The sequence below is a fragment of the Populus nigra genome, chromosome 12 (genome assembly GCF_951802175.1).
Source record: "Populus nigra chromosome 12, ddPopNigr1.1, whole genome shotgun sequence".
NCBI classification, from domain to species: domain Eukaryota; kingdom Viridiplantae; phylum Streptophyta; class Magnoliopsida; order Malpighiales; family Salicaceae; genus Populus; species Populus nigra.
The window spans coordinates 15,469,115-15,493,249 of NC_084863.1; the positions used below are offsets into that span (position 1 = coordinate 15,469,115).

The following is a 24,135-nucleotide window of genomic DNA, read 5'->3' on the forward strand; positions in this document are numbered from 1 at the left end:
ACAAGTAGATCTATATATTCGAATATTCAATTCTCATATATATAGCAATTAATTAAGGTTCAATCAAAGTATATGTTGGATTATAAATCAAATACTTGAAATTATTCTCTTGGAAATTAAAGAATAAATAAAAACATTAATTTAAATATCCTCCGGAAAAAAACAAAAAAAAAACCCGTCACAATTCAAATTTAAATGCCAAGTCCTCTCATGGAAATACAAGAAAAAACATCTTTTGGCACTTCCCTCCAAGGCAACCAAATCTATCCTCCTCGAATAAAAAAGGGAAAAAGTTTACACTTAATTTTCCAATTCCTCAGATATTTCAAAAAAAAAAAATTCCGAATTAATTTTCCACAATAAATATTAATCAAAACCAAATCACCAAATTAAACTCTCTCTTGTCAATTCTCATTAATCACCCACATTACACGTGTCACTTTTCTATTAGTCACCCCAACCTCCCGCCCAATAGAACCTCAGCACGTGGACGATGACCAAATTTCTAAGCTCTTTAAATTTCTCAACAACGCGTGATCACAAGACACTGTACCAATCTCTTCTCAAAAGCCACCTCCCTATACCAGGGAAAAAAAAGAAGAAAAAAGTCCTAGATCAACCCTTAAATACCCACCGCTAAATTTGCCTCTCTTTAAGCCCATCATTGCTAATTCCTTTTAGCGTGTTGTTGCTGTTGCTGTTATTGTTTTGTTTTGTTTTGTTTGATCGAACCGGCACGCAGGCTGGTTCGATCTTTAGGAAGATATTGCATGCCGGAGATCGAAAGCGTATCGGAAAATGCCTTGTTTGGCAAGTATGAGGTTGGAAAGCTTCTCGGATGTGGAGCCTTCGCGAAGGTGTACCATGCTCGAGATGTTCAAACAGGAAAAAGTGTCGCTATCAAGATTATCAACAAGAAGAAGATCTCTAACCCTAGCTTGATGTCCAACATCAAGCGGGAGATCTCCATCATGAGAAGGCTAAACCATCCTCATATTGTGAAACTGATCGAAGTCTTGGCTACCAAGACGAAGATTTATTTCGTTATAGAGTATGTTAAAGGTGGAGAATTGTTTGCCAAGGTTGCTAAAGGGCGATTTAGCGAAGATCTTAGCAGGAAATATTTTCACCAGTTGATTTCTGCGGTAGGTTATTGCCATTCTCGAGGAATTTTTCATCGTGATTTGAAACCTGAAAACTTGCTTCTTGATGAAAATGGGAGCCTGAAGGTTTCAGATTTTGGTCTAAGTGCTGTTACAGATCAGATCCGAACTGATGGGCTCTTGCACACGCTTTGTGGAACTCCTGCTTATGTTGCTCCTGAGATTCTTGCAAAGAAAGGTTATGATGGTGCTAAGGTTGATGTCTGGTCTTGCGGGGTTGTTCTCTTTGTCTTAACAGCTGGTTTTTTGCCTTTTAATGATCCAAACTTGATGGCCATGTATAAAAAAATTTACAAAGGTGAATTCCGATGCCCTAAATGGATGTCCACCGATTTGAAACGATTCTTGTCTCGGCTTCTTGATACGAATCCGGAGACAAGGATCACCATTGATGAGATTCTGAAGGATCCTTGGTTCAAGAAAGGGAAGCATAAGGAAATTAATTTCTACGACGAGGAGCTCAACAAGGGTGATGAGAAAAAGGATGAGGAATTAGCTTCTACAAGCTTGAATGCCTTCGATATCATATCTTTCTCCTCCGGCTTGAACCTATCAGGGTTGTTTGATGATTCATATAACGTGGTTGATGACGGAGAAAGATTTGTGTCGACCGAATCGCCAGAGAATTTGATGAAGAAGATTGAGGAGTTTGCAAAGGAGGAGAGGTTGAGGGTGAAGAGAAGGAAAGAATGGGGGTTGGAGATGGAAGGTCAAAATGGTAACCTGATGATAGCGGTCGAGGTTTACCGGTTAACCGATACTTTGTTTGTTGTGGAGGCTAAGAGGAGTGGTGGTGATGCTGGATGCTTTAAGGAGACATGGAAGAATAAGCTTAAGCCTGTGATTATGGCTACTTAGTAATTAGGAGTACTTATTAATCAACAATAGAGCCAGGTTTCTGCTAATTGGAATTTGGTCATCTCTTATTTGCCAGAAAAAATGAATTTTTGCCATATGTTTGCTGCCTTTCTTTAATTTTTCCTGATAAAAAAAAACTATGAATGTTGTTAAATGTATTGTTTTTGTACTTGTAATCTCTGTTCTTAATAATAAAAGTTTCTTTTTTTTGCCTTCTTCTTCTTGTTTTTTTTTTTGCCGCCAAGGTCGATCCATTTTGCTGTGGAAATTAATGTAATTCTAGTTTTGTTGCTGGTTTCGTACCCTGTGTATATAGCTTGACAATGAACTCGTGAAGAGTAAATTAGCTAGCTTTCTTGGCTTTATGCGTGTAGATTTGACAAAGAACTTTTGCTGCTCAAAATTTAACATAAACAACTGCACAGTCAATGAAAGCTGGTTTGAATTAATGGTATTCAATATTCAAGTTATTCATAGATTCTTGTTGCTGGAGGCATTTCATTTTTTTATGGTGGTAGTTTTATTGTTTTTTAAAATGATTTAATAATATAAAAAAGAAAATTTGAAATTTGAAAAACATCATTCATTCAGACCGCGTTCCCAAAAGACGCTACCATGTAGCCCTGTTTTGTAAAGCAGTTGATTGACCTGGAGCAAATGATTGATGTCAGTGAACAAGACATTGCCAGAAATCTCCTTCAATGAACATGGCACAGCAGGTAAAAGCTGGGAACTTTTAGCCTCAATTCAAGCAGAGGAAGAAGTACAGAGGGACCTACCATTTTCTTAGGGTTAATTTGCAAGGGTCTAAATGAGGTTGATCCCTGATTTAGCTGTAAAGGACTAAAAAATAATTGTTACAGGTGAAGTACTGATTTTATTAATATAATGCAGCCGAACTACCTCCTGGGTTAGGTCATCAATGGATTCAATCATTGGACCTGCAATGTGATGTGCAGCAGGTGGTATTTACGTTTTTTTAATGCCATTTTCCCTCTGGATTGACATATGGCATGTGCATCAATCAAATCTTGAACAGATCATCAGGATTACACTTTAATATCTATGAGAAAATAAAAAATATGAAGAGCGTTCCAATATATGAAATTACTTGGTGAGCAAGGACCTTCAGAGCTCTCCAATCCAGCTATAACTTGTTCTGTTATTTAACAACTCGCAGAGCTGTACGAAGATCGGCTACCCTTTTGAAGATGAAGATGGTAATGATTTAGGGTTAAGCTGGTTGATTAGCAATCACTCTTCTTCATTGGACAGTGTTAATGAGGCAGAGGAGTGGAGGGACCGGAGTGTTTCCAGCCACAGCACAGCAAACAGTTGGTGATTGTGACACAGTTAAACGATGCATCATTATTAATGATGATCGCTTTACAGGAAAGTGAATCATATGGGAAGAACCCAATTGGTGTAACTCTCTTTATCCATTGGCAGGAAAAGGTTTTTTTTTTTTTTATCAATAAGATTGCAAAATGCAATATATGCATTGTATACAAGGAAGAAAATAAAACAAGGGTTTTCTTGGAAATAATTTTCCAAATTAATTTTGCAATGGTGGGCTTAGCAAAATAAAAAGCCTTATGGCATTGTTACCTTAGCTAATTGGGCCCATGAAGTCCACAATCTCCAATGCTACTGGAAAATCGTAGAATTCCAAGGAAAGGAATAAATCTTACAAGGGAGGGAATTTTGGACTGAGGAATTTAAAGTCGGGAGTACACGGCAGAGAAGACCGCCGTGCTGGTCGAGAAGAGAGTGGTCATGAAGGGAGGGTTTGAACTTTTTAATTCTGATGGGAAAAGGAAAAGAGTTTATGCGGACCAATATGGGGATTGGGAGGCAACAAACAACAGAAAGGTGCAAAATAATAAAGCTTTAGCTAAGAAAGGGCATGGTAAGGTGAAAGATGTTCCTGTTAAAAGCAAAAGTGGTGAAACTAAAACATGAATTCGGTTAGCCGGGAATATTAGGTAGCGGAGGGTCAGACCCCCGGAGGGAACTTTCAGAAAGAGCGGACGGAGCGGATTAGCTTTCTTGTCTTCTCTTTGCTCTTTCAACGAGGGCCAGCAACTCTCCAAGTATCAGCGAGTCATTCCGCGGTTGACTTTGACCTTCCCTTGATCTACTTGTTCAGCTGAGATTGTCACTTCCTAGGAATCCGGTGAAATGAATCAATCTCGGTATGTTATGAAGTTTCCCTCCTCCTTACCATCCCTTTTCGCTCCATATGGATTTCTAATAGATCAGAGGCTGCTACTTCAGAAACAAAACGTTCTTCTAGTAAAGCCAAGCATAATAGTGCACAAGTATCTAGCAGTAAATGGAGTACCAAGGCAAACGAGGCAAATAAATTTGATGATGACAGAAATGGTTTGTTGAACAATGAAACTAAAAACAAATTTGACTCTAGTAAACGGAGCACCAAAATGAAGGAAGTAGATAAATTGGATAATGAGAGAAATGATTTGTTGAAGAAACAAAACAAAATCAATTATGACTCAAGAAAGTGGTTGGATCAAAGTCGAAGCAAACACTCTAATGTATCTCCTTCATTTCCTATCAAGAAAAGTGTTCTAGACAAAAAAAAGCAACGCTGCCATTAACTCACAGACTCTGGATGACCAGCCAAAGAAGAGAAAGAGGATTAGATTAGATCCATAAGACACCTCGAATAAGCGATTAGATGATGGGATAATTTCTGATGGTATGAATATTATTGAGTTACTCTTGCTTATGACATGTATTGCCTTTTCCCCCTATCTATTACTGGGATTCTTCTACTAATAATATTTCAACTCTGATTTGGGAATATGTAACATGGGTTGGAAGCGCTGGTGCTTTGTAAAAGAAGTTGCCATCTTCGTCTATGATAACTAATGTTAACTATTAATTTGTGGATGTCATTAAAAAACTGGCATCTAATTGGTGGATTCAGCTTTTTCTCGAGAGGCTTCTTCTACCATTTCAAGTGACACTGTTCAAGAGTCAGTAGGGATTAATGACATTACCATGTTAGCTATTTACATGTGTTATTCCATTCCCAGTCTCTGTTAGTCTGTCATTTCATTAGACAGTAGTTCAGAGAAGTGTAAAGCATCAGGGCAACATATCGATCTTGCTGTTCAAAGAATGTGAGTTTCTTTTAATTCCTTTAATGAGGACATTGCTTTACTTCTTGAGGCTCTTACACCTTTGAATATTCTTGAGATTTGTATCCATGGTTCTAGTTGTTCATTTTCTCCAGCGTAGATAAAGGTTCTATTTTTCTTGCATTATGGAGTGTTTGATTTATAGCTGTCTTCTTTTCCCACTTTGTGTAGAAAAAGGGGCATGTGGAGAAGTTTGTCTTGTATGAAAATCAGCCCCTGCATCACCCTCATGTCTGTCTTGAGTTCTTCATTTCCTTCTCTGAAATTGTTTGGGAATGCCATATGCTTAGCAACTGCACTGCTGCTCATTAAATGTGTTGGCTAATGTTTATATACACCACAACTTTTCTTTTTTGATTCTACTTGTTTGAGTCGTGTATGTTTTCTTTCCAGGGCAGTTTTCATTTTCAATCACTTTCTTTTATTTTCTTCCAACTTTCTTAGCATTAAATTTTTCCTCCTGTTTGTTATGAGTTATGACTGATCATTTTTACTTGATTTTCAGGAAGTACCATAGAGAGGAAAGCAGAATTGGAGGAAGATGCTGGAATGTCAAACAATGCACAATTCCGAGCAATCCAACTTAGTCCTTCCATTCTTTCCTATGTAGAAGATAATGTAATTTTCTTAAAAAAGGCTTCGGATGTTTGGAAAAATGATTCGTTTACATCATATCCTGTGTAGTAATTCAAGAATTTTGGTGGCAGTTTCTGGGACGTAGACGCTTGATTGAGCTGAAAAGAGCAGGCTACAATGCTGATCTATCTGCTCCATTAGATAACATCCCCTTCTCTACAAATTCAGAGAGAGAACGAATTGAAGAAAATGTAAGTTAGTTCTTTGCACTTGGAGACTATGTTTTTGTTATCTATTGCTTAATCATTCCTTTCATATCAATCTAGTCATAGAAAATGGTGGGCACATTTATGTGAACCAATGACTGTTCTTTCTTCCACTGTTGTAATTAAAATCAGGGCTATAACTAACTACTTTTAACAGATTTTTAGGAATAAATTGACATTTTTTGCTGCTGCAAAGGTTTCATCTTCATTCCCACCCCCTGGTCTTCCAGAGATTGCATTTGCAGGTAGAGATTGCATTTTGTCACTCTTTTAAATGTTTATTACCTATATTTTCGTTTCCTTATTATTTTCAATGTACTTTTAAGTGTTGCTTGGTAAACGCAAATATTCCATCAATTGAAAATATTTTTAACTACATTTGATCATAATGGATTCATTATATGCCTATAATATGGCTACTTTGCATTGCTAAAATCTTAACTCATGGTGTGTAGTATTGATTATGCCTTTGGTTTTTCTATTGTCGGAGCTATCTCTGACCGTTTGAAGTCCAATTAATGACATTCTTTCTTAAAAAAAGAGGTTTAAATTGTGATGAATTACAACCTCTGTAGAAACTGAATCTTTTCTCGTACTTTAACCTTCCATTCTACTTGGCCATTTGATTGATGATATCTCTAGTGCCATCTGCAGCAGGCTGGTTATTTATGATAATTTCAAATGGTCAACATGATTTTCTGGCCAAAGAAATATAGAAATATAATATATTGCACTAGATATCCTTTTAGTGAACATTATTACCATTGCTAGGAAGGTCAAATGTCGGGAAGTCATCACTACTTAATTCACTTACCAGACAATGGGGTGTTGCAAGGATATCAGACAAGCCTGGCCTGACTCAGGTGCTATCATTTGGACGGGAATTTATTAAAGTTGTGTATATATTGTCTTTTTCTGGGATTTCTTTTGTAAACATGAATGGTTCTTGTGCAGACTATTAATTTCTTTGAGCTGGGAAAGGTCTGCATGGTAGATTTGCCCTGGATATGGCTTTTGCTTATGCAAAAGAAGAAGTCAAGGATTCTTGGGAGGAACTAGTAAGTATGCCCTCATAAATTGACTTTGTTCTGTTTGATGCCTCTTGTTGAATGTTCTGGAGTTTAACTGCTGTGAGATTATTGTACCTCGGAAACTGGTACATGAGACCATGTTGATAACCACAGTTGTCTGGTCACCTCTTTTACCATTACTATGCATGCTTTTTAGGCCACAAAAGTGCTAGCTAGGATGTTGCTCAACTTCTGGAGTGTTTGGTAACCTGGACAGTTCAATTTTGGTTAATTGTTTCTTCTGTAAAGACTTTGTTCTTCTGGTTCACAAGGTGAGAATCACTACTTGAAGAATTTTCTGTTTTTCTGTCTTCATAGAGTGAGTCACCCAACTGCTTGGCATCAGAGCACGTCTATAGATGTGCTGCTTTCCCCACCTTTTCACATACTCATATGTTGGAGAGTGAAGGGTTTGCCTTTAGAGTTGCCCGTCATTAATGCAATTTTTCTAATAATGCAGGATCAATTTTGTTATCGCCATATTTGACATTTATGTGACATTCAATACAGATGCTTAAGATTTGAGACTTAAAGCATAGAGTAAGATCATTAGGCACTGAATTTGATACTGTAGTAGCAGTTAATGTGGGAAGTGGTGACATAGTAATTGAAGAAGAAACACATCTAATTTCCTCTCTTTTATGGGCTGTCGGGTGCATGAGAAATTTATGTTGGCATATATGGCATTTACCTTGTTGTTTAAGAAGTGTTAAACTTTGCAGGTAAAGGAGTATGTTTCCATGAGAGTTGGTTTAAAAAGAGTGTGCCTTCTTATTGACACGAAATGGGGTACGAAGCCAAGAGATCGTGAACTCATTGATTTGATGGAAAGGTATAGAATCACAACCTGTACCTCGATATTTTTCACCATTCTTGTGTATTTTGATGCATGTTATTTTGCATGCTCCAAACTGTAATACTTCACAAGGCTAGACACTCAACCAAGTTGAACTATCCTGTACAGATATCAGACTAAATACCAGATTGTAATGACGAAGACAGATCTGGTGTTTCCAATTGATGTGGCACGTCGTGCAATGCAAATTGAAGAGGTGAATTTTGCACACAAACACTGATGACAATTTTGTTTAAAATCTCGAACTCTCTTCAGACTGATGGGTTTCTATCCATTTGATTTTGCAGAGCCTCAAGGCAAACAGGTCTCTTGTCCAGCCTGTGGTATGAATAATTTTTTTTGTTTTGAAGGAATCCAAAGGGTTTACTTGCCTTTAAATGCACGGTGATGTAGTTAATTTGAATTCGGTTTTACAATTGATGATGGTGAGCTCAAAATCTGGAGCTGGTCTTCGAGGCTTGAGGACAGTGCTTTCAAAGGTTGCTCGTTTCGGCAAACTACAATCCATAGTCAGGTATGCACTGCTTTCATTGGTCAAACATGCTTCGTACTTTCAGAATCTTGAGTTTGGCATGATCTGGCCAATCAATAATGTCACGTATATGGGCATGGTAAACTAATTTGGCAATTTGTTTTCTTCTTTTTAGTTTGATGGAGCAGATAGGTTGGTTGATTATATGCTAGCCCAGCCTTCTCTCTAACTCATGGTTGAGTAGTTGAACAACTTATTTTATCTTTGCAGGACGTGCAGTTTGCATATCTGCATACTGATGTGAACAGCCTGTCCATTTCAGCCAGAAGGACGAGGCTTTTAGAATTGAAAATATGCAGCAGAAACTGCTTCTTTATATCACAGCTCGTATGAAGAACCTTGATCACTCACAGTTCCGTAGTTTGATACACCATGAGAAGAAAAACGTTTTGTAGATCCAAAGGGTCTTCTCAAACTCCCTAGCTTGCTAGTTGAGGAAGAAGTCCCAAAAAAATCAAGGATATACGACAAAGAGAAACTGAACTGTATGGTAGTTGAGGGACCTATGGTGTTGCTCTAAAATGGTGCCTGTGCTCATATTTAACTCATTGGACTGGCTCGTATTTGAGAACTACAATCAGGCGGCAGCCAGTGCTGCAATTAAATTATGCATCTGATGATACTGTTGGGAACATTAAACTTGTTTATGAGATTGTGGTAGAATCCTATGTGGACCACTAGCTGCCTATATAGTTTATAAGTCGGGCACGATTACAGGTTGAATTATTAGTGAAGATGGCTGGTAAAGTTTTTCTCAGATTCTAGAATGAGAAGCACATGCTGGAGTGGATAGGTGAGTGAAATGTCATAGGGGTAGCGTCGTAGCGAGTTCTGGATGTAACATGAGCAAGATTCTCTTGATGAACTCGTCAAAGGGTGACAAAAGATGGCTACCAAACCAAAATGATTACATTTTACTCTGTTAATTTGGATGAACAATCCAATGCAAAATCTGGTGGCAGAGACAGATTCAAACTTGACCGTTGGTACTGTACGAGTCTTGTTGGCATATATCCACTTCAAAATCTCTTGTGGGAAATGTCTCAATCTCTAGCATTAACAGCGAGGGGTGGAAAAAATGGGATCCAACCCTAGGAGCACCATGTTTGACTTCCTAGTTTTTTGCTCCATTAAAACTCGTTTGAAGAAATCCAAGTGTTGAATAGAACAACGTGCCTAAGCCACTCAAGGGATTGCCTCATCTCATCTTGTAACCTATTAACTTATATTAAACACTATCCCCTCACAACCCACCACCGACTTTTTTGTCTTTTCTAATATTTCTGACAAAATTCCCTACTTTCTTGATCTGATATTTATTTAAACCTTTCATTACTTATTTTCAATGGCTCTATGCACTTAACACACACAATCAACTCTGTGTTTAACCCTCTAGGCATCCAAAATGATGGTTATAAAACCTGTGTTGGCTAGCAAGTCATCTTGGTGAAACTTGGCTCGAACTGGTTTTTTAAGAAAATATTTGAAACGATATTGTTTACTGAGTTAACTCTCGAATTGTAAAAAAAAAAAAACATATTTTTGCTTTGAAATCGACTGTGTTTCCATCTGGATCGAAAACTTACACCTTCACAGGAATGTTAATTATTACAACCTCATAAATTCCAATTAAAAACATGAAAAATGAATCAACTTATCCATTTGAACTAAAATGATTAATTAATTATAACTTTGTAAGGAGATCACTATTGACTATTCAAAATTAATCCAATAATTTATCATAGATCAAGGATTAGGTAAAATGCGACAATCACATGCAGCAGCCCCTTCATTACACATTGGACCCCACCTCTCCCTTAATTATTCTTCTATCCATCCTCTCTTTTCCTTTCTCTAAACCAAAATTTTGACAAAACTTAAACCACACCCCACCTTTCTTCTTCTTCTTCTTAATAATAATTATAGTACAAACAACCAAAGATTATCGCTTTTCTTGTTAATATCTTGACATTTCTCAAAATTTACAAATAATACCAACAATGTGCCCATTGAGGCTGATTCTGATATTCCTCTCCGCCACTCTTGCCGGTTTTTTCGTCATCAGAAACCTCAAATCCCGCCCTTTCTCCACCACCACCGACAGTGGCGATGACGACTGTTCCATCACCACCGACAGCGACTGCAACCCTCCTCAACCATCCGATTATTCTTCGTCATCTCGATTCTCAAAGGTCTGAAGTAGTCACACATGCTGTGTCTTTTTTTTTTTTGCTTTTCTTGTTTTGGGTAAAGTTTTGATCTTTTCATTGAAAATGTGCAGGTAAAGTCAGGGATAGAAATGGGGTTTTGGACATTGGTGGACATGGCAAGTGGAAAATACTTGTGGAGGCAATTGGGTTATTCTTCAAAACGTGAAAGCTGATTGCTTTTGGAGTTCTTGTGTGTCGTCGGTATTGGAATTTACAAATGGGTTTTAATGTTTTCCTTTTAGTAATATTGATTGTGAATTACTGTAATACAATTGAAAAAACAAAACCCATCTGGAAATCATTGTTGTTGTAATGTTGCTTTTGTTGTATTGGTGGTGGAATTGTAACTTGTTAGCATTTAGTAAGAATGAAAGATCAAAACTGTGGCTTTTGGATGTTGTGTTGCTCTTTAGTCTTTTCATTTATGTTTTACTGGTGGTGAGATTCTGTTCTTTAATTTGTAGTAATGTTGCTGCTGTTTTATAGGTGATGAAATTGTAATTACTAGTACTAGCATTTAGTAGGAATGAAGGATCAAAACTTTGTGGCTCTTAGATGTTGTGTTGCACTTTAGTCTTTTCTTATGTGATGTGTTGGTGTTGAAATGCTGCTCTTCTGTAGTTTGTGTTGCTGTTTAAGGTGTGTCTCGGATCCAATCTGTCGAGAACTTAAAAAGTGTGAAACCTTGTTTAGGAGTTAAGAGTTTATCATGTTGGCTATAATTAGGAAGATGGTAATGTATGTATGGCAGGTGTTACAAGAATTGGTGAAATTGAGATGATTTTGTGTTGGATTGTGATGATAATGGTTTATGTATTGGATGATAATCTGCAATATGCAATGAGCCAAGAGTTCACATTTTAAGATCTATACAGCTAGTGTGGAATATCAACATCATGAGGCTCCTTTAGAAATAGAACTGAATATCCTTGAACTTTGTTTATTGAAGTGCATGAAGCTTTCTAGTACTTCTTAATATAGATGTTCTAGCATGTGCGTTTGTGCCATATGCCATCTCCCATGTTAATTATGTGTGTTTTCTGCCATATGCTAAATTTATAAAATTGTTGACAATACCAGAGATGCATTAATTCAGATGGGAAGTTACTATAATTCTCTGGAAATATGTATTGGTTTCAAGTAGCCTGTCAAGTGGTGATAGTGATGCCTGTATGTCTCTTTGTGCCTATAGAAACTCCCACATTGCTTTGTGTAATGTCAAGAACCCTGGGGCCATTGTTGTACAACCTTGTATAAACGAATACAATTAATGCATACATTTATGCTCCATGATGATGGTGGTCAAATCGGGTAAAGATTCAACCGATCCAGCTAGGTTTAACATTGTGGTCCAGTGCGGGTGCGGTTGACGATGTTTTTAGGCGGATTAGAATTTACTAATAGATTTTTTCACACAATACTGTAAAATAAAAGATGCATAACTTCCCATGATATCTATTTAAAGACTTTTTAACGTGAAAGGTAACATTTCAAGCAATTAATTGAGAAATGAGGTAATATATAATTAATGTATACATAAAAAAACAATATCATTATTTTGGATTGAAAGTGAAGGCACTTGTGTTATGTCGATACTGGATCTCTTTGGCATGCATGGAGAATTAAGCCCTGAGGATATGTTACAACCTTGTATGAACGAACATCTTCGTGCTGTTAGCATCACCATTCTCCCAGACACTAGTAAAAGTGACGCTTCTTTCAAGGCAAAATATCTGCACGCAGCTGAGTATGTGGTGGAAACCTCCTCCTACAACAAAGGCGAGATTTGTGACTGCTAATATGCTTCCACTCCTGCAAGTCTCTCCTTTTCACTCTGCTGTTCTATGTTTTTCTTTCTCATCTGACCTTGGAAGATTTATGAATTCTTCTAAAATTGGAATGTAGATGATATGATGTATTACAAATTGAATTCTTTAAAAAAATAAAAAAAATCAAAAGAACTGCCTTTCTTAAAATCTTAAAATTCTTCTTCTTCTTCTTCTTTTTTTATTAAAAAAATAAACTTGACAAAAGTTTAATTTTTAATTCCAAGCCATTTATTCTAATATTCTCGGTGTGACATAATTTTTAAAATAAAAATCAACATAAAAGTACCCTATGAATTAATATTATAGTATGATAAATCTCACATCATAGGGTAGCTGTGTTGATCTAGATTAAAGTAAAAATAATATCATTTAAATTATCTTAAAAATCAAGTTGTTTTGATTCGGTTTTTCTTGAGTTAACTATGGATCAATCTAAATTTTTGACTGAGTAGTACTATATCAATTCTTTTCAGTCCTGACCCACTCTAAATTCTAAGTTATCAAGATCACGGTTCAACCGCCAAGCCAAGTCATGTTTTAAACCCGTGAACAAAAGTACTCAAAATTTGAAATATTTATAAAACCCACACACCAACGGTCGAATTGCATCTAACTCCACTCCCTCCTCATAGATAAAGAAAAGAGGAAGAACAACGTATCCTTATCTTCCATACCCGTAAATGACAAGAAAGAGAAAAACCCCAAAAAATCCTCAAGAACTAGGAGAAGCAGAGAAGGGAAAGAATGGGTTTTTCGCTTGCTATCTCTTGACTTCTCTCTGCCCCAGATTCAAAGGCCACACCTACATCGGGTTTGATTCCTTCTTTCACTTTTTTCTACTTTCACAATCTTAAGATTGGTGTCTTCTTTGGTTTTATGTATTTTTTGTTGATCAATCTATAAAGTATTAGTCTTTGATTGATTTATAAATATTTTGGAGTCTTCAATTAAAAGAAAAAAAAATCATCAATCTATTAAGGGTTTGATTGATTAATGATGTTGTGATCATTTGTTTTGTGGGCCCATATAATCTCTGTTTCAGATTTTTGTATTGGCCCATTACTTGAAACCCAATTTTAATGGACAAGTTTGTTCCTTTATGAGTATTTAATTTGTGTTAACAAAAAAGATTTGATCTTTAGCAAGCCAGGACAAGATGTTTTCTCTCTTTTTTCTTGTTTTGATGTGTGAAAGGGCTGGAATTTTTTCAGGTTTACAGTAAATCCGCGGCGGAGAATTAGGCAACACAACGGTGAGCTTAGAAGTGGAGCATGCAGGACTAAGAAAAGAAGGCCATGGGAAATGGTTTTCTGCATTTATGGTTTCCCAACTAACGTTGCTGCTTTGCAGGTTATTTCTTTTTCTTCTTTTAACTATTTATTCGCTCTCTGCTTTGGTTTCATATAGCATGTTGAAGCAGTTTTATCCTTTACCTTTGTCGATGTTAGAGTCTAGGAAGAATAGCTTACCTTCAGCCAACCTCAAGACAATGGCCTTGGCAGTTTACTAACAAATCTAAAGTGAAATTGAGGTGGTAAAAAAATAATGCTTGGATCTGCTCCTTGCTATCATGCTTTGGTTTTTGGAAGTTCGCATTTGCTTGCTCTTGTTTCGGAGTTTCTTTATGATATTAACTTCCTGTTTTTATTTTCACCTCTTTCTCACAGCAAGGGACTATAACCAGTATTTAAGCAGCATGTCTTAAACATTTTGTGCAGTAGAATAGTTGGTTGCCGCCTGATGGGATGATGCGCTATTGATCATCTTATCCCGAAAATAATAAAAAGAAGTGGTTTTTTTCTTCAATGAAGTTATGCTTTGTAGGCCTGTGGAATGATAGCAAAGATTTTTTTTTTTAATCAAAGAGATTAATTATTTTAATTATACATCTTCAAAACTGTCTTTAGGAATGGGACCAAAAAAAAAAAACTCTTTGGAAATGTTGTATGACCTCGAGCAAAGTTTTATTATGCCAAAACTAGTCCTTGTCTTTACCTGTAAATCCAGAGTTTTAAGATCCTGTCATTAGTTGCAATACATAAGAATTTCACTCCTATCGTAGTTGCTAAAATATGAAATGTGCATGCAAACCTGCAGTTTGAATGGGCGTGGCAGCACCCAACAGAATCAGTGGCAGTGAGGCAGGCAGCTGCTGCTTTTAAATCCTTCTCAGGAGTTGCCAACAAGATTAAACTTGCTTACACAATGCTTAACCTCCCGTCTTGGCAGAGGTATGACTTATTCTTGTGGAAGTAAATAGACATTACTTGATCTCAATGTTTGATATATCAAATACTAAATGTGTCTCTGTACATGATTAGCTTGAACATCACCATAAACTATTTCTCAACGAACTACAATGTACACTCTGTTGGTTGTCCAAGCTTGCCCAAGAACATGAAGGTCCAAATTTGCCCCATGGATGAGCTTCCCTGCTATTGTGATTCGGGTAATATTTTATTTGAAGAGAGAGAAAATGAAGATGCCTGGGATGGTGAAGAGGAATATGAGAGAGCTAGTGATGGAAGTGGAACTTTTGAGGCAAACTTGGTGGAACTTGAAGTTTCCTCCCTGGATGAGCTTCCATGCTATAATGGAAGGGGGGATAATATTTTTGAAGGTGGATATGGTGAAACGGCATCCAGGGAAGCTTGTAACAGAAGTGAGCCCGTACACGAAAAATATAATGAATCTGTCAACACACGAGGAACTGTTAAAGAAGCACATGCAGATATTATAGTTCGTATTACTGCAGATTTTGCACGTAGCATTGACAAGACTTCCAATGAGCATTTCAGATGGTTTGAAGAATATGACCAGCAAGACCAAAGGGAATCACCCTCTCCAGAACTGGATCATGCAAATCCATTTCCTTTCATGACTTTACTAGCAAGAAAAGCTTCTTCAATTGTTACTAGCTTTTCAAAGAGCGAGACTGGAGATAGGAGCGTATTGACATTGATTGATGAGGATGTTTCTGAATTGGATTGCCAGAGGGCTAAGAAATTAGTTATTGACAAAGATGATGAAGCTAGCAACACCTGTGAAACTGTGAACGTGGATACTCATTCTTCTGTAGATGCACATTGTATTAACAAGGCTTCCCGTGAACAATTTGGACAGTCTGAACCATATGTCATGCAAGACCAAAGAGAGCCACCCTCTCCAAAACTAGATTATGCAGAACCATTTGGTTTCATGAATCAGCCATCAAGTAAAGCATCATCTTCTATTGTCACAAACTTTTCTGCGAGGGAGACTAGAGATGGGGGTGTATTGACATTAATCGGCGAGGATGCTTCTGAATTTGATTGGCCAAGATGGAAGAAGCTTTCTTGCAAAGTAATCAATGATAAAGATCAAGTCCTGATTCCAAGGTCATTCATTCCTCGGGAAATTGAGGTTATAGATTTGCTGTCCCCATCTCCAGAATGCAGAATTAGGTCAGCCAACAAGAAGAGAAGAGTTTCTCCTGTGTATCCGGTAATTATTGACTTGACTTAGCCCAAGCTTGTCCAATTTCCTAGGTTGGACATAATAGCAAAAAGTAATTGGATAAGTACACAGTTTCAATCCGAAGAATCTGCTTTGGCTACATTGTAATCTTATTCCAACATTAACTATTCTTACCAACCCTGCTTGGATCATGGACTGATGATATAAACTTCATATCAGATATTTTCATGCTTGCTTTTTGCATAATGGGATTTATTCAGACCTTGCAATCTGTTTAAAGCGGCAGCCCTTTCAACTGATCAAACTGCTCTTAGATTGGAAATGGTCAAATTATATTTATCATGTTATTTGTTTATTTAATTTTTGCATAGAGTTTTATTCATTATTCAAAAATAGTGAAACATGAGAAGATCTGTCTGCTAAGGTTGAGTAGAGCTGCTACTTCTGTCAAGCATTCTAATAAGAATGACACTAAAATTAAACTTGATCTTCCTAATCCTAAACCTTGAAATGACTGTGGAACCTGCACCATTTCAGAAAGTGGGGAAAACTGTAGAATTTGCTATAGCACCTGCTCCATTATACCTTCATTTGAGGTTGAATTCTTTGACATGATGGTGAATTTTGTTATTTTTGTGTTTGTTTTTTATTTTAAATTTATTTTTTAAAGTGTTTTTCACTTAAAAAATATTAAATTAATATTATTTTAATTTATTTTTATAATTTTGATTTGCTAACGTAAAAATTTTAAAAATATATAAAAAAAATATTATTTTAATAAAAAAATATTTTACCTCACATTATTATGAATTATCAAGCACGGGGAATACTTTTTCGCTGATAATGATTGCTTATTTTACTTTAAGACTAGAGCCCAGAGCATCATGGTTTTATGTCTTCAATAGTAAATACCATAAATCTTTAGCATTCATAATTAACATGCGTTTGTGGCGATCGTTTTCATTTTTAATGAAATTAATACCGTTGGTTTTAGTTAGTTTCAGAAAACATCAACTGGACAAGAACAGAAACTTGATTTGTACGTTTTATACATCACAGGTGACAAGAAGTGATACATTTGGTAAATACACAGACATATCTAAAGCAATATCATGTCAAGCCATTTTCAGACAGACTTTCCAAGGAAATACTTGCCAAGCAATCTGTCCCTGTAGGCCCCTTGCAAGAGAAAAGCTAATGAACAATTTCAATTAGGGACTTTGTGCTTTGGTCCAGAGATAAGACTGGTGGAATTACTGTTAACCACATGAATCTGGGGGCCTAAGTTACCAACCAAATGATTAACGCACCACTTTCTTGCTTAATCTAGACAATAAGAATCAATTGAGGTCATGAGGGTCCTGGTAATCAAACACCATCATCTTGTCTTTGCCAAAATAGGATCTCTACCAAGCCTGTAGGCATGAGTACGTGTGAACCCAAGACGCACCATCACCTGTACCAGACCACATAAAACAAAGTATGTGAAGCTGAATCATGTTGGGACAGCTTATACACACATTTGCGAGCTAAATTAGGTTTAGGGCTAACCACAAGTGTCCTATTTGGGCATGTAAAAAGGATCATTTTTCAAATATAGGATACAGAATTTTTTCTGGACAGGGGTGCTCCACTGCAATATGCTCTCCATGTGTACAAGATAGGCAAGTCATGAGAAACCTTCACTACACACTTTGCTGCATGTAGGCTGTATTACTTGACAAGAATAGAGCACCAAAAATACACACTTGACAAGACCGTAGCGCAATAGGAAAGATTTATTTTTTTCAATCAAGAACAGATCTTTTGACATTTTAAAGGATTTCAAAATCGACTGATGTTGTGCGTGCTTGCGCAGTCATTTGATCGGATACAAAAGCATTAATACACCTCTTCTTGCAATCTAAATAATGATAAATCTCAAACAAAAAGAAGAATTCTTTGCTCTTAACGATATATATTAGCAGCTGCTACAAGGTGATCCTGGAAACTGTATATGTGGATCTAGGTCATAATATTAACTTTCAGTGCAAGCAAAACAGAAACTGTATGCGTGGATAGAGAATACCTGGAAAATGTAATTGGAAAATCATAGGAAGACAGGACATGCAATTCAAGAACTTGAGAGTTACGAGCATTAAAAGTAATCATTAACGATATAGCAAATACGAGCACGTTTAAAGTTCATTGAGGGAGGCCGGAGGCATCTCTCACACTTACAAATACAAGCATGGAAGTACAAAAATAGGAAGTTCAAGAAATTGTACAAACATGAGATATAGCGGAAAAATTGGCATTGAGAGAATATCTCGAGCAAACTGATGCTGCTAGTTTGGTCAATTTGATTGTTGCTGCTGCTGCTGCTGTTGCAGTTCTTGCTCACCCTGCCAGACACAAACAATATCGTTGAGAGCAGGCCTTATAGCTTCTTCCAATATCTTCTGATATTCTAGCGTATCTCCATTAGATTTCTTCACTTCCACAAAATGGATATTTGGAGTCACTTCAAAAATCTCAGCATCAACAGACAATGGCCCCTTTCTACCTTCTTCCATTCCTTCCAATTTCAGCAAACCTGCATCTTTCTTAATCACCTTCAGCTTTTGACGCTTAGCAATATCTTCCAGTTTAGAGATGATGACTGAAGCCGGTTGTATTGAAGTAAATCTTGCTTCTCTCTTCTGATAATTTTCCTCGAATAATCCAGAAAGATCAAATCCAGCAGAAAGGGAAATGATGTCAAAAGCATTTAAGCTGGGAGGTTTGGCTGACTCTTGCTTTGCCTCAGAAGCCACACTGCTATTCTCAGAAGAACCAGAACCATTCCAATCCAAAGCAGCTACCTCCTTGCTTTTTGTTCCAGTTTTAATTTGTTTAGAGTTCAACCCTTTTCTAAACCAAGAACTTTCCTTAATCTCAGCCATGGAGATCCTTGTACTGGGGTTTGGATCCAGGATCTTGCGCAACAACCTACGAGCATCAGTTGGAAACCAATTAGGGCATTTGAACTCTGCTCTGCCAATTTTCCTGTACATCTCCATCAAATTTGAATCATGAAATGGGAGATAACCAGACAATAACACAAATAAAACCACGCCACAGGACCAAATATCAGCTTTAGTGCCATCATAACCTTTCCTGTTGATCACTTCAGGAGCAACATATGCAGGTGTCCCGCAAGTCGTGTGTAGGAGTCCATCTTGTTGCTTGGATTCAGTGAGGGCACTCAATCCAAAATCAGATATCTTCAGATTCTCATTCTCATCCAACAACAGATTCTCTGGCTTTATATCACGATGATAAACACCCCTGCTGTGGCAGAAATCAACTGCATTGATCAGCTGCTGAAAATATTTCTGGGCAACATCCTCCTTTAACCTTCCTTTAGCAACCTTGTCAAAGAGTTCACCACCTTTAGCATATTCCATTACAAAATAAATCTTACTTTTGGTAGCCAAGACCTCATAAAGTTGCACGATATTAGGGTGTCTAACAAGTCTCATGACAGATATTTCTCTCTTGATCTGATTAACAAGCCCAACCTTCAAGACCTTCTCTTTGTCAATTACTTTAATGGCTACACTCAGGTTCGTTCTGATGCTCCTCGCAAAATAAACCTTGGCAAAGGTGCCTTGGCCAAGCAATCTCCCCACTTCATAGTTCTTTGTCAACACACTTGGTTTATTTTCCATCCCAAGCTAAAACTGCTAATACTTATGATATACAACACTCCTCCTATATGTTTTATCAACCTAGAAAGTAGGATCTATAGATAAAAGCATAAATGGCTCAACCGTCTTCACATAGATCATACCAACTTGAAGGTCCATGATGCTTTTGAGCACAAAAGCAAGAGGAAGAATAATTTACAAATCCAATCTCATCAAGAGCAAAGAAGGGTGGATCCAACAAAGCCGGAACCTGATGGGCTTCAAAGACGGACTGCCAAACACTAAGGAACATCATGCAGCATTCCCTGGGTTTCTCGGTCAAAGATCACCTTAAGAATGCTGAGACACGGTGTAGAGGATACACCTTCAGCAGGACACTTGTAAACCAACACAAACAGACAGGATTTATAACCTGAGAAAAAAAAAACACGAGCAAACAGAAAATAAGCCAAAAAAATAAGAAGATTAAATCTACATGCGAAGAAATTTAACAAATTGTAGCTAAGGAATTTGCAAGGTGAATTTCACATTTGTTACATACTCGAGCCCCACAGCCCAAAACCCTTGTTTTTCCATACCATGAATAAAGAAAAGAAAGCTCAAGGTCTGAAAATTAATCTCAAATAAATCACAGTCTGCTTCTTTTGGAACTAAAAAGCTAACACAGGCTAATAAACACTTGTAGGGTCATCAAAAACTGCATAGCCAGACGCTTTGAAATGCTCATTAAACAGTATAACAACAACAACAATTTTCAGATTTAATCATGATCAATCTCAAAGATTAAGCCTTTCAAAAAACTGAAACTTGCCCACAAAACTTCTAATTAAAAAGATGAAAACTTTCACACACCATCTAAACCAAACAGCTACAAATTTCTACAAAAACCAGCACCGGAATTTAACCCAAAAAAAAACCCACAAAATCTAGAAAAAAAGATGGCAAACTCAGCAGAGACTCATTCAGCTTACCTTGAGTTGTTAGAATCCAAATCGGAGAAGGAAGACTACAAATGGATAACAAGCCTTGTCTCTCTGTCTTTCTTTTCTTTGTTCGGTTGGTAACAATATAAATTTTGTAAGAAATCTTAAAGCCACTTTATAAGGCAACGGCAACGGCAACGGCAATGGTGGCATGTCTTCTTACCAGATAGATACTTGAATATGCCATGAGGTACGTGTACTAGTTTACTAATGGTATTATTTGGTCCCTTTCTTTCAATTTTATCTTACTTTAGTCCCATATAGCCATATCAAGTTTGAGACTAGTTTAGATTCATTTTATTTTATATAATGAATTATTTTTATTTTTCAATAATATTTTTAGAATATACAAGTACATTAAAATGACTATTTATAAAAAGATACAATAATCACATACACTCACTATATGGATATATATTATCCACATCAGGAGAATTTCCAATTATAGTTGATGAAAATAATATTGTATTGAATGTAATAAAAAAAAAAAAGAAGGGATGAATATTGAAAGATTTTTTTCTACTAATAGTTTTGTTGACATAAATAATATGCAATGAATTATTCATAAGTGGACATATCCGATAAATATTTGAAAAGTTAAATAAAATCATAATGATTATCATTATGTCTATCTATTCATGATTTTTTTTTGTCTTTAAATTTATCAATACTGTTTTTTTAAAATAAATAAATAAATAATGGAATAGTCTAACACTATCCCTAATAATGTTTGATGAGGACTGACCCTATGCTAGTGTAAAATAGGGAGGATAGGAGGATGATACTAATACAAAGAGACAGCAAAGGAACCTAAGAGATCAAGATTTAAGAAGAGGGACTAAATTCATAATTTATAGGGTCACAGCGGCATGGATGAGGATCTATGTGGGCAAGATCATCATGAGAGTCATGGGCTCTTTTTCTTTTTCTTTTTTTCGTTTTTCTAAAATTAATATGAATATTCAAATTAATATTTACATATATCTCGATTAATTTTATAAATTTTAAAATTAATAAAATATAAATTTTTAATAATTATTATATTAATAACTATAAAATTTAAATTTAAAATCATAAATTTTTTTATTTTTATTTTTTAAGTCTTATTATTGTCCTTCTACTCTATGGATAAAGGGCTTTTTTTTTTTTATTATCGTGAGGTGTCCGAGTCAGCTTACGCGTACTACGATAATTTCTCATGGCCCACTAAATATTCTGCAAGTCCAGTAAGTAAGTAAGGCATCGCGGAGGTGACAGACATGCACATAAAGAATTGAACTTAAAATAGAAGCGGAACAAGTCACACGATTGACCACTGAGCTCCACGCTCGAGTGCAAGGGCTCTTTTTTCTTGACGAGACATGTATTGTCTGATAATACCAAGTGTCAAGAGAATTATCGGATGTCTGGGAAGCAGTTGGGATGTCCTCTGGGGGTACTGATTTCTTATTATTTGACTAGTTGTTGAAATAAATGCTAGGTTGATGTTTTTTTGCATTTTAAATTTAGAAATTTAACGAAAGCAAAAGGACATAAAGAGAATAAACTCCCACAATCTTGGTATATAAAATTAAGAAAAAAGAAAGCTAACCACAAGAAAAGAATATGATAATTTATGGTGGAAAAAATCAAGTTAAAGTTCCCCATAAAACAAGAAAAAAAGGGCAGATTTTTCCATAAAAGCGACTCCAAGTTAAAGTATAGTCGGACCCCAAAATATTTGAAATCGAGTGGTGTTTATTATTGCATGGAACACACAAGAGCATGAATCTTTTGACACCCACCACAAGTTGCTCGAAATCTCGAGACATTTGTTTTTTTGTTTTTTATCCTGTCTTGTCTAAAAGTTGGAGGTGATAAGATTAGAATTCAGATAGGCATGGGTTAAGCTGAGTCTGATATTTCTTGATAAGAGCAGAAAGGGTTAATATTAATTAATTACACAAGAAGAGGTTCTTCATATAGTAAAATTCTTGAATTGGGATTTAGCTAGGAATATTGCTTCGAAAAGCTCATAGTGATGACCTGAGCTTCTATGTTAATGTGGATTGTAGTGACTGATCAGGTGATACTCCCATGATTTGAAATTTTGAAAAACAAATTACTAGATAAATTTCTTTTATTGAATGTTAATTTGATCAAATGGTGTCTCTATTTACTTGAATGAATGATTACATGCGTTAAATTTAAATTCAAAACTTACTTATCCTTGAAGATTAATTAATTTTCATTGTAGCCCAAGGCATGAAGCACAGTAGATTATGAAAATCCTTTGTTTATTTTTTTCATCCCTAAAGTTTTTTTCTTTGTGTTTTGATCCCTAAGTGATCAAATTAATGGCTAATTGCTTCTATTTTGTTTTGAGAGGATAAGATTTAAAGATATGGGACCAAGATGGAAAAAGGTGGACAAAATAGATGGTGATTTTAAAGTAAGAATGGAAAGTTTATTTTGACCATTCTACTTTCCAAATGGTTCATTGAAAATCCCTTTAGTTTTCATAAATTAAAATTTAGTTCAAAAAATTATTTTTTTTATTTTTAAGATACTAGTTTAAGAGAGAGGAGAGAAAATCACTAGGTTTTGATAATAAAAATAGAAAATAAAAAAAATTCATTCTTGATGTTAATGGATTATATTCGATTAGAGAAGTTTCACTTGAGTATTCTAGTTTTTTTTTTTATATGAGATAACGTGTTTGACAGTGTAGTTGTGATTACTTTTCAAAATGCTTTTTGTTTAGAAATGCATCAAAATGATGTTTTTTCATTTTTAAAAAAATTATTTTTGAGATCAGCACATTAAAACGATCTGAAAATATAAAAAAATTTAATTTTTAGAACCGCGTTTTCAAATGCTCTTATAATCTCAAAAAGTTTTTTGGATTTGGGTTGTTTTTTTGGGGTTTTTTTTTTAAATTTAGTTTGTAAAGGTCTTTATGATTTTTTTAGGTATTTTTGGATTAAAAAAAGTTGAAAATGATTTTTTTAGTATAAAATACCCCATATGCCTAATTTTTTTTTAATAGAAAACAACTTAATTAGCAATGCATGCATATTGTTTTTTAATAAATGTTAAAAATAAAAAAATAATCTAACCTGCAGTATAACACAAGCGGTCTAGTAAATATCATATATAAATTATTTAAAAAAAATTATATGTAAAGAATAAAAATAAAAACTATTTAAAACTCAATGATTATATAAAAATAATTATCAATTCTAAAAAATTATTAAATGTGATTTTTGAAACTTAAGAAAAAAAAATAGAAAACTTAAGATAAACAAGCCATATATAACCTAGAAAGTGAAAACTCTAAATAAATAATAAATAGAGATATAAAATTGTAGTTTGATGAATAATTAAAAGCAAATAAATCCAATTAAAATATGCATCTTCTATCACCACATAATCTTCAAGACCTTAATTCCAACAATAAAAAAAGTTATGTGTCACGTATTGTAACACCACGGTTGAACTGTTGGAACTTGGAACAACGAT

General features: G+C 35.6%; 3 protein-coding genes and 1 pseudogene across 3 annotated transcripts; 3 read left to right on the plus strand and 1 right to left on the minus strand.

Moving 5' to 3' along the window:
- Nucleotides 1-534: 534 nt before the first annotated feature.
- On the plus strand, nt 535-2,236 carry LOC133669815 (CBL-interacting serine/threonine-protein kinase 11-like). Its single transcript, XM_062090125.1, has one exon. The coding sequence runs from the start codon at nt 771-773 to the stop codon at nt 2,019-2,021; it is 1,251 nt and encodes a 416-aa protein (XP_061946109.1). The 5' UTR covers nt 535-770; the 3' UTR covers nt 2,022-2,236.
- A 3,885-nt stretch (nt 2,237-6,121) lies between these two features.
- Nucleotides 6,122-9,824, plus strand: LOC133669046 (uncharacterized; annotated as a pseudogene).
- A 3,297-nt stretch (nt 9,825-13,121) lies between these two features.
- Nucleotides 13,122-16,249, plus strand: LOC133669475 (uncharacterized). Its single transcript, XM_062089637.1, has 4 exons — nt 13,122-13,335; nt 13,736-13,874; nt 14,622-14,755; nt 14,846-16,249. The coding sequence occupies exons 1-4, from the start codon at nt 13,205-13,207 to the stop codon at nt 16,026-16,028; spliced, it is 1,587 nt and encodes a 528-aa protein (XP_061945621.1). The 5' UTR covers nt 13,122-13,204; the 3' UTR covers nt 16,029-16,249.
- Nucleotides 16,250-18,108: 1,859 nt separating this feature from the next.
- LOC133669940 (CBL-interacting serine/threonine-protein kinase 10-like) lies at nt 18,109-20,806 on the minus strand. Its single transcript, XM_062090273.1, has 2 exons — nt 20,623-20,806; nt 18,109-20,063 (listed from the first exon to the last, which is right to left on the minus strand). Exon 2 carries the CDS (start codon nt 19,670-19,672, stop codon nt 18,317-18,319), a length of 1,356 nt encoding a protein of 451 aa, XP_061946257.1. The 5' UTR covers nt 19,673-20,063; nt 20,623-20,806; the 3' UTR covers nt 18,109-18,316.
- Nucleotides 20,807-24,135: the final 3,329 nt, after the last annotated feature.

Bases quoted from the DNA above. Each gene is read 5' to 3' on its own strand.
- LOC133669815 (XM_062090125.1), top strand. From the start codon at position 771: ATGCCGGAGATCGAAAGCGTATCGGAAAATGCCTTGTTTGGCAAGTAT.
- LOC133669475 (XM_062089637.1), top strand. From the start codon at position 13,205: ATGACAAGAAAGAGAAAAACCCCAAAAAATCCTCAAGAACTAGGAGAA. The intron at 13,336-13,735 runs GTTTGATTCCTT...GAATTTTTTCAG, and splicing joins AAAGGCCACACCTACATCGG to GTTTACAGTAAATCCGCGGC. The intron at 13,875-14,621 runs GTTATTTCTTTT...GCAAACCTGCAG, and splicing joins CTAACGTTGCTGCTTTGCAG to TTTGAATGGGCGTGGCAGCA.
- LOC133669940 (XM_062090273.1), bottom strand. From the start codon at position 19,672: ATGGAAAATAAACCAAGTGTGTTGACAAAGAACTATGAAGTGGGGAGA.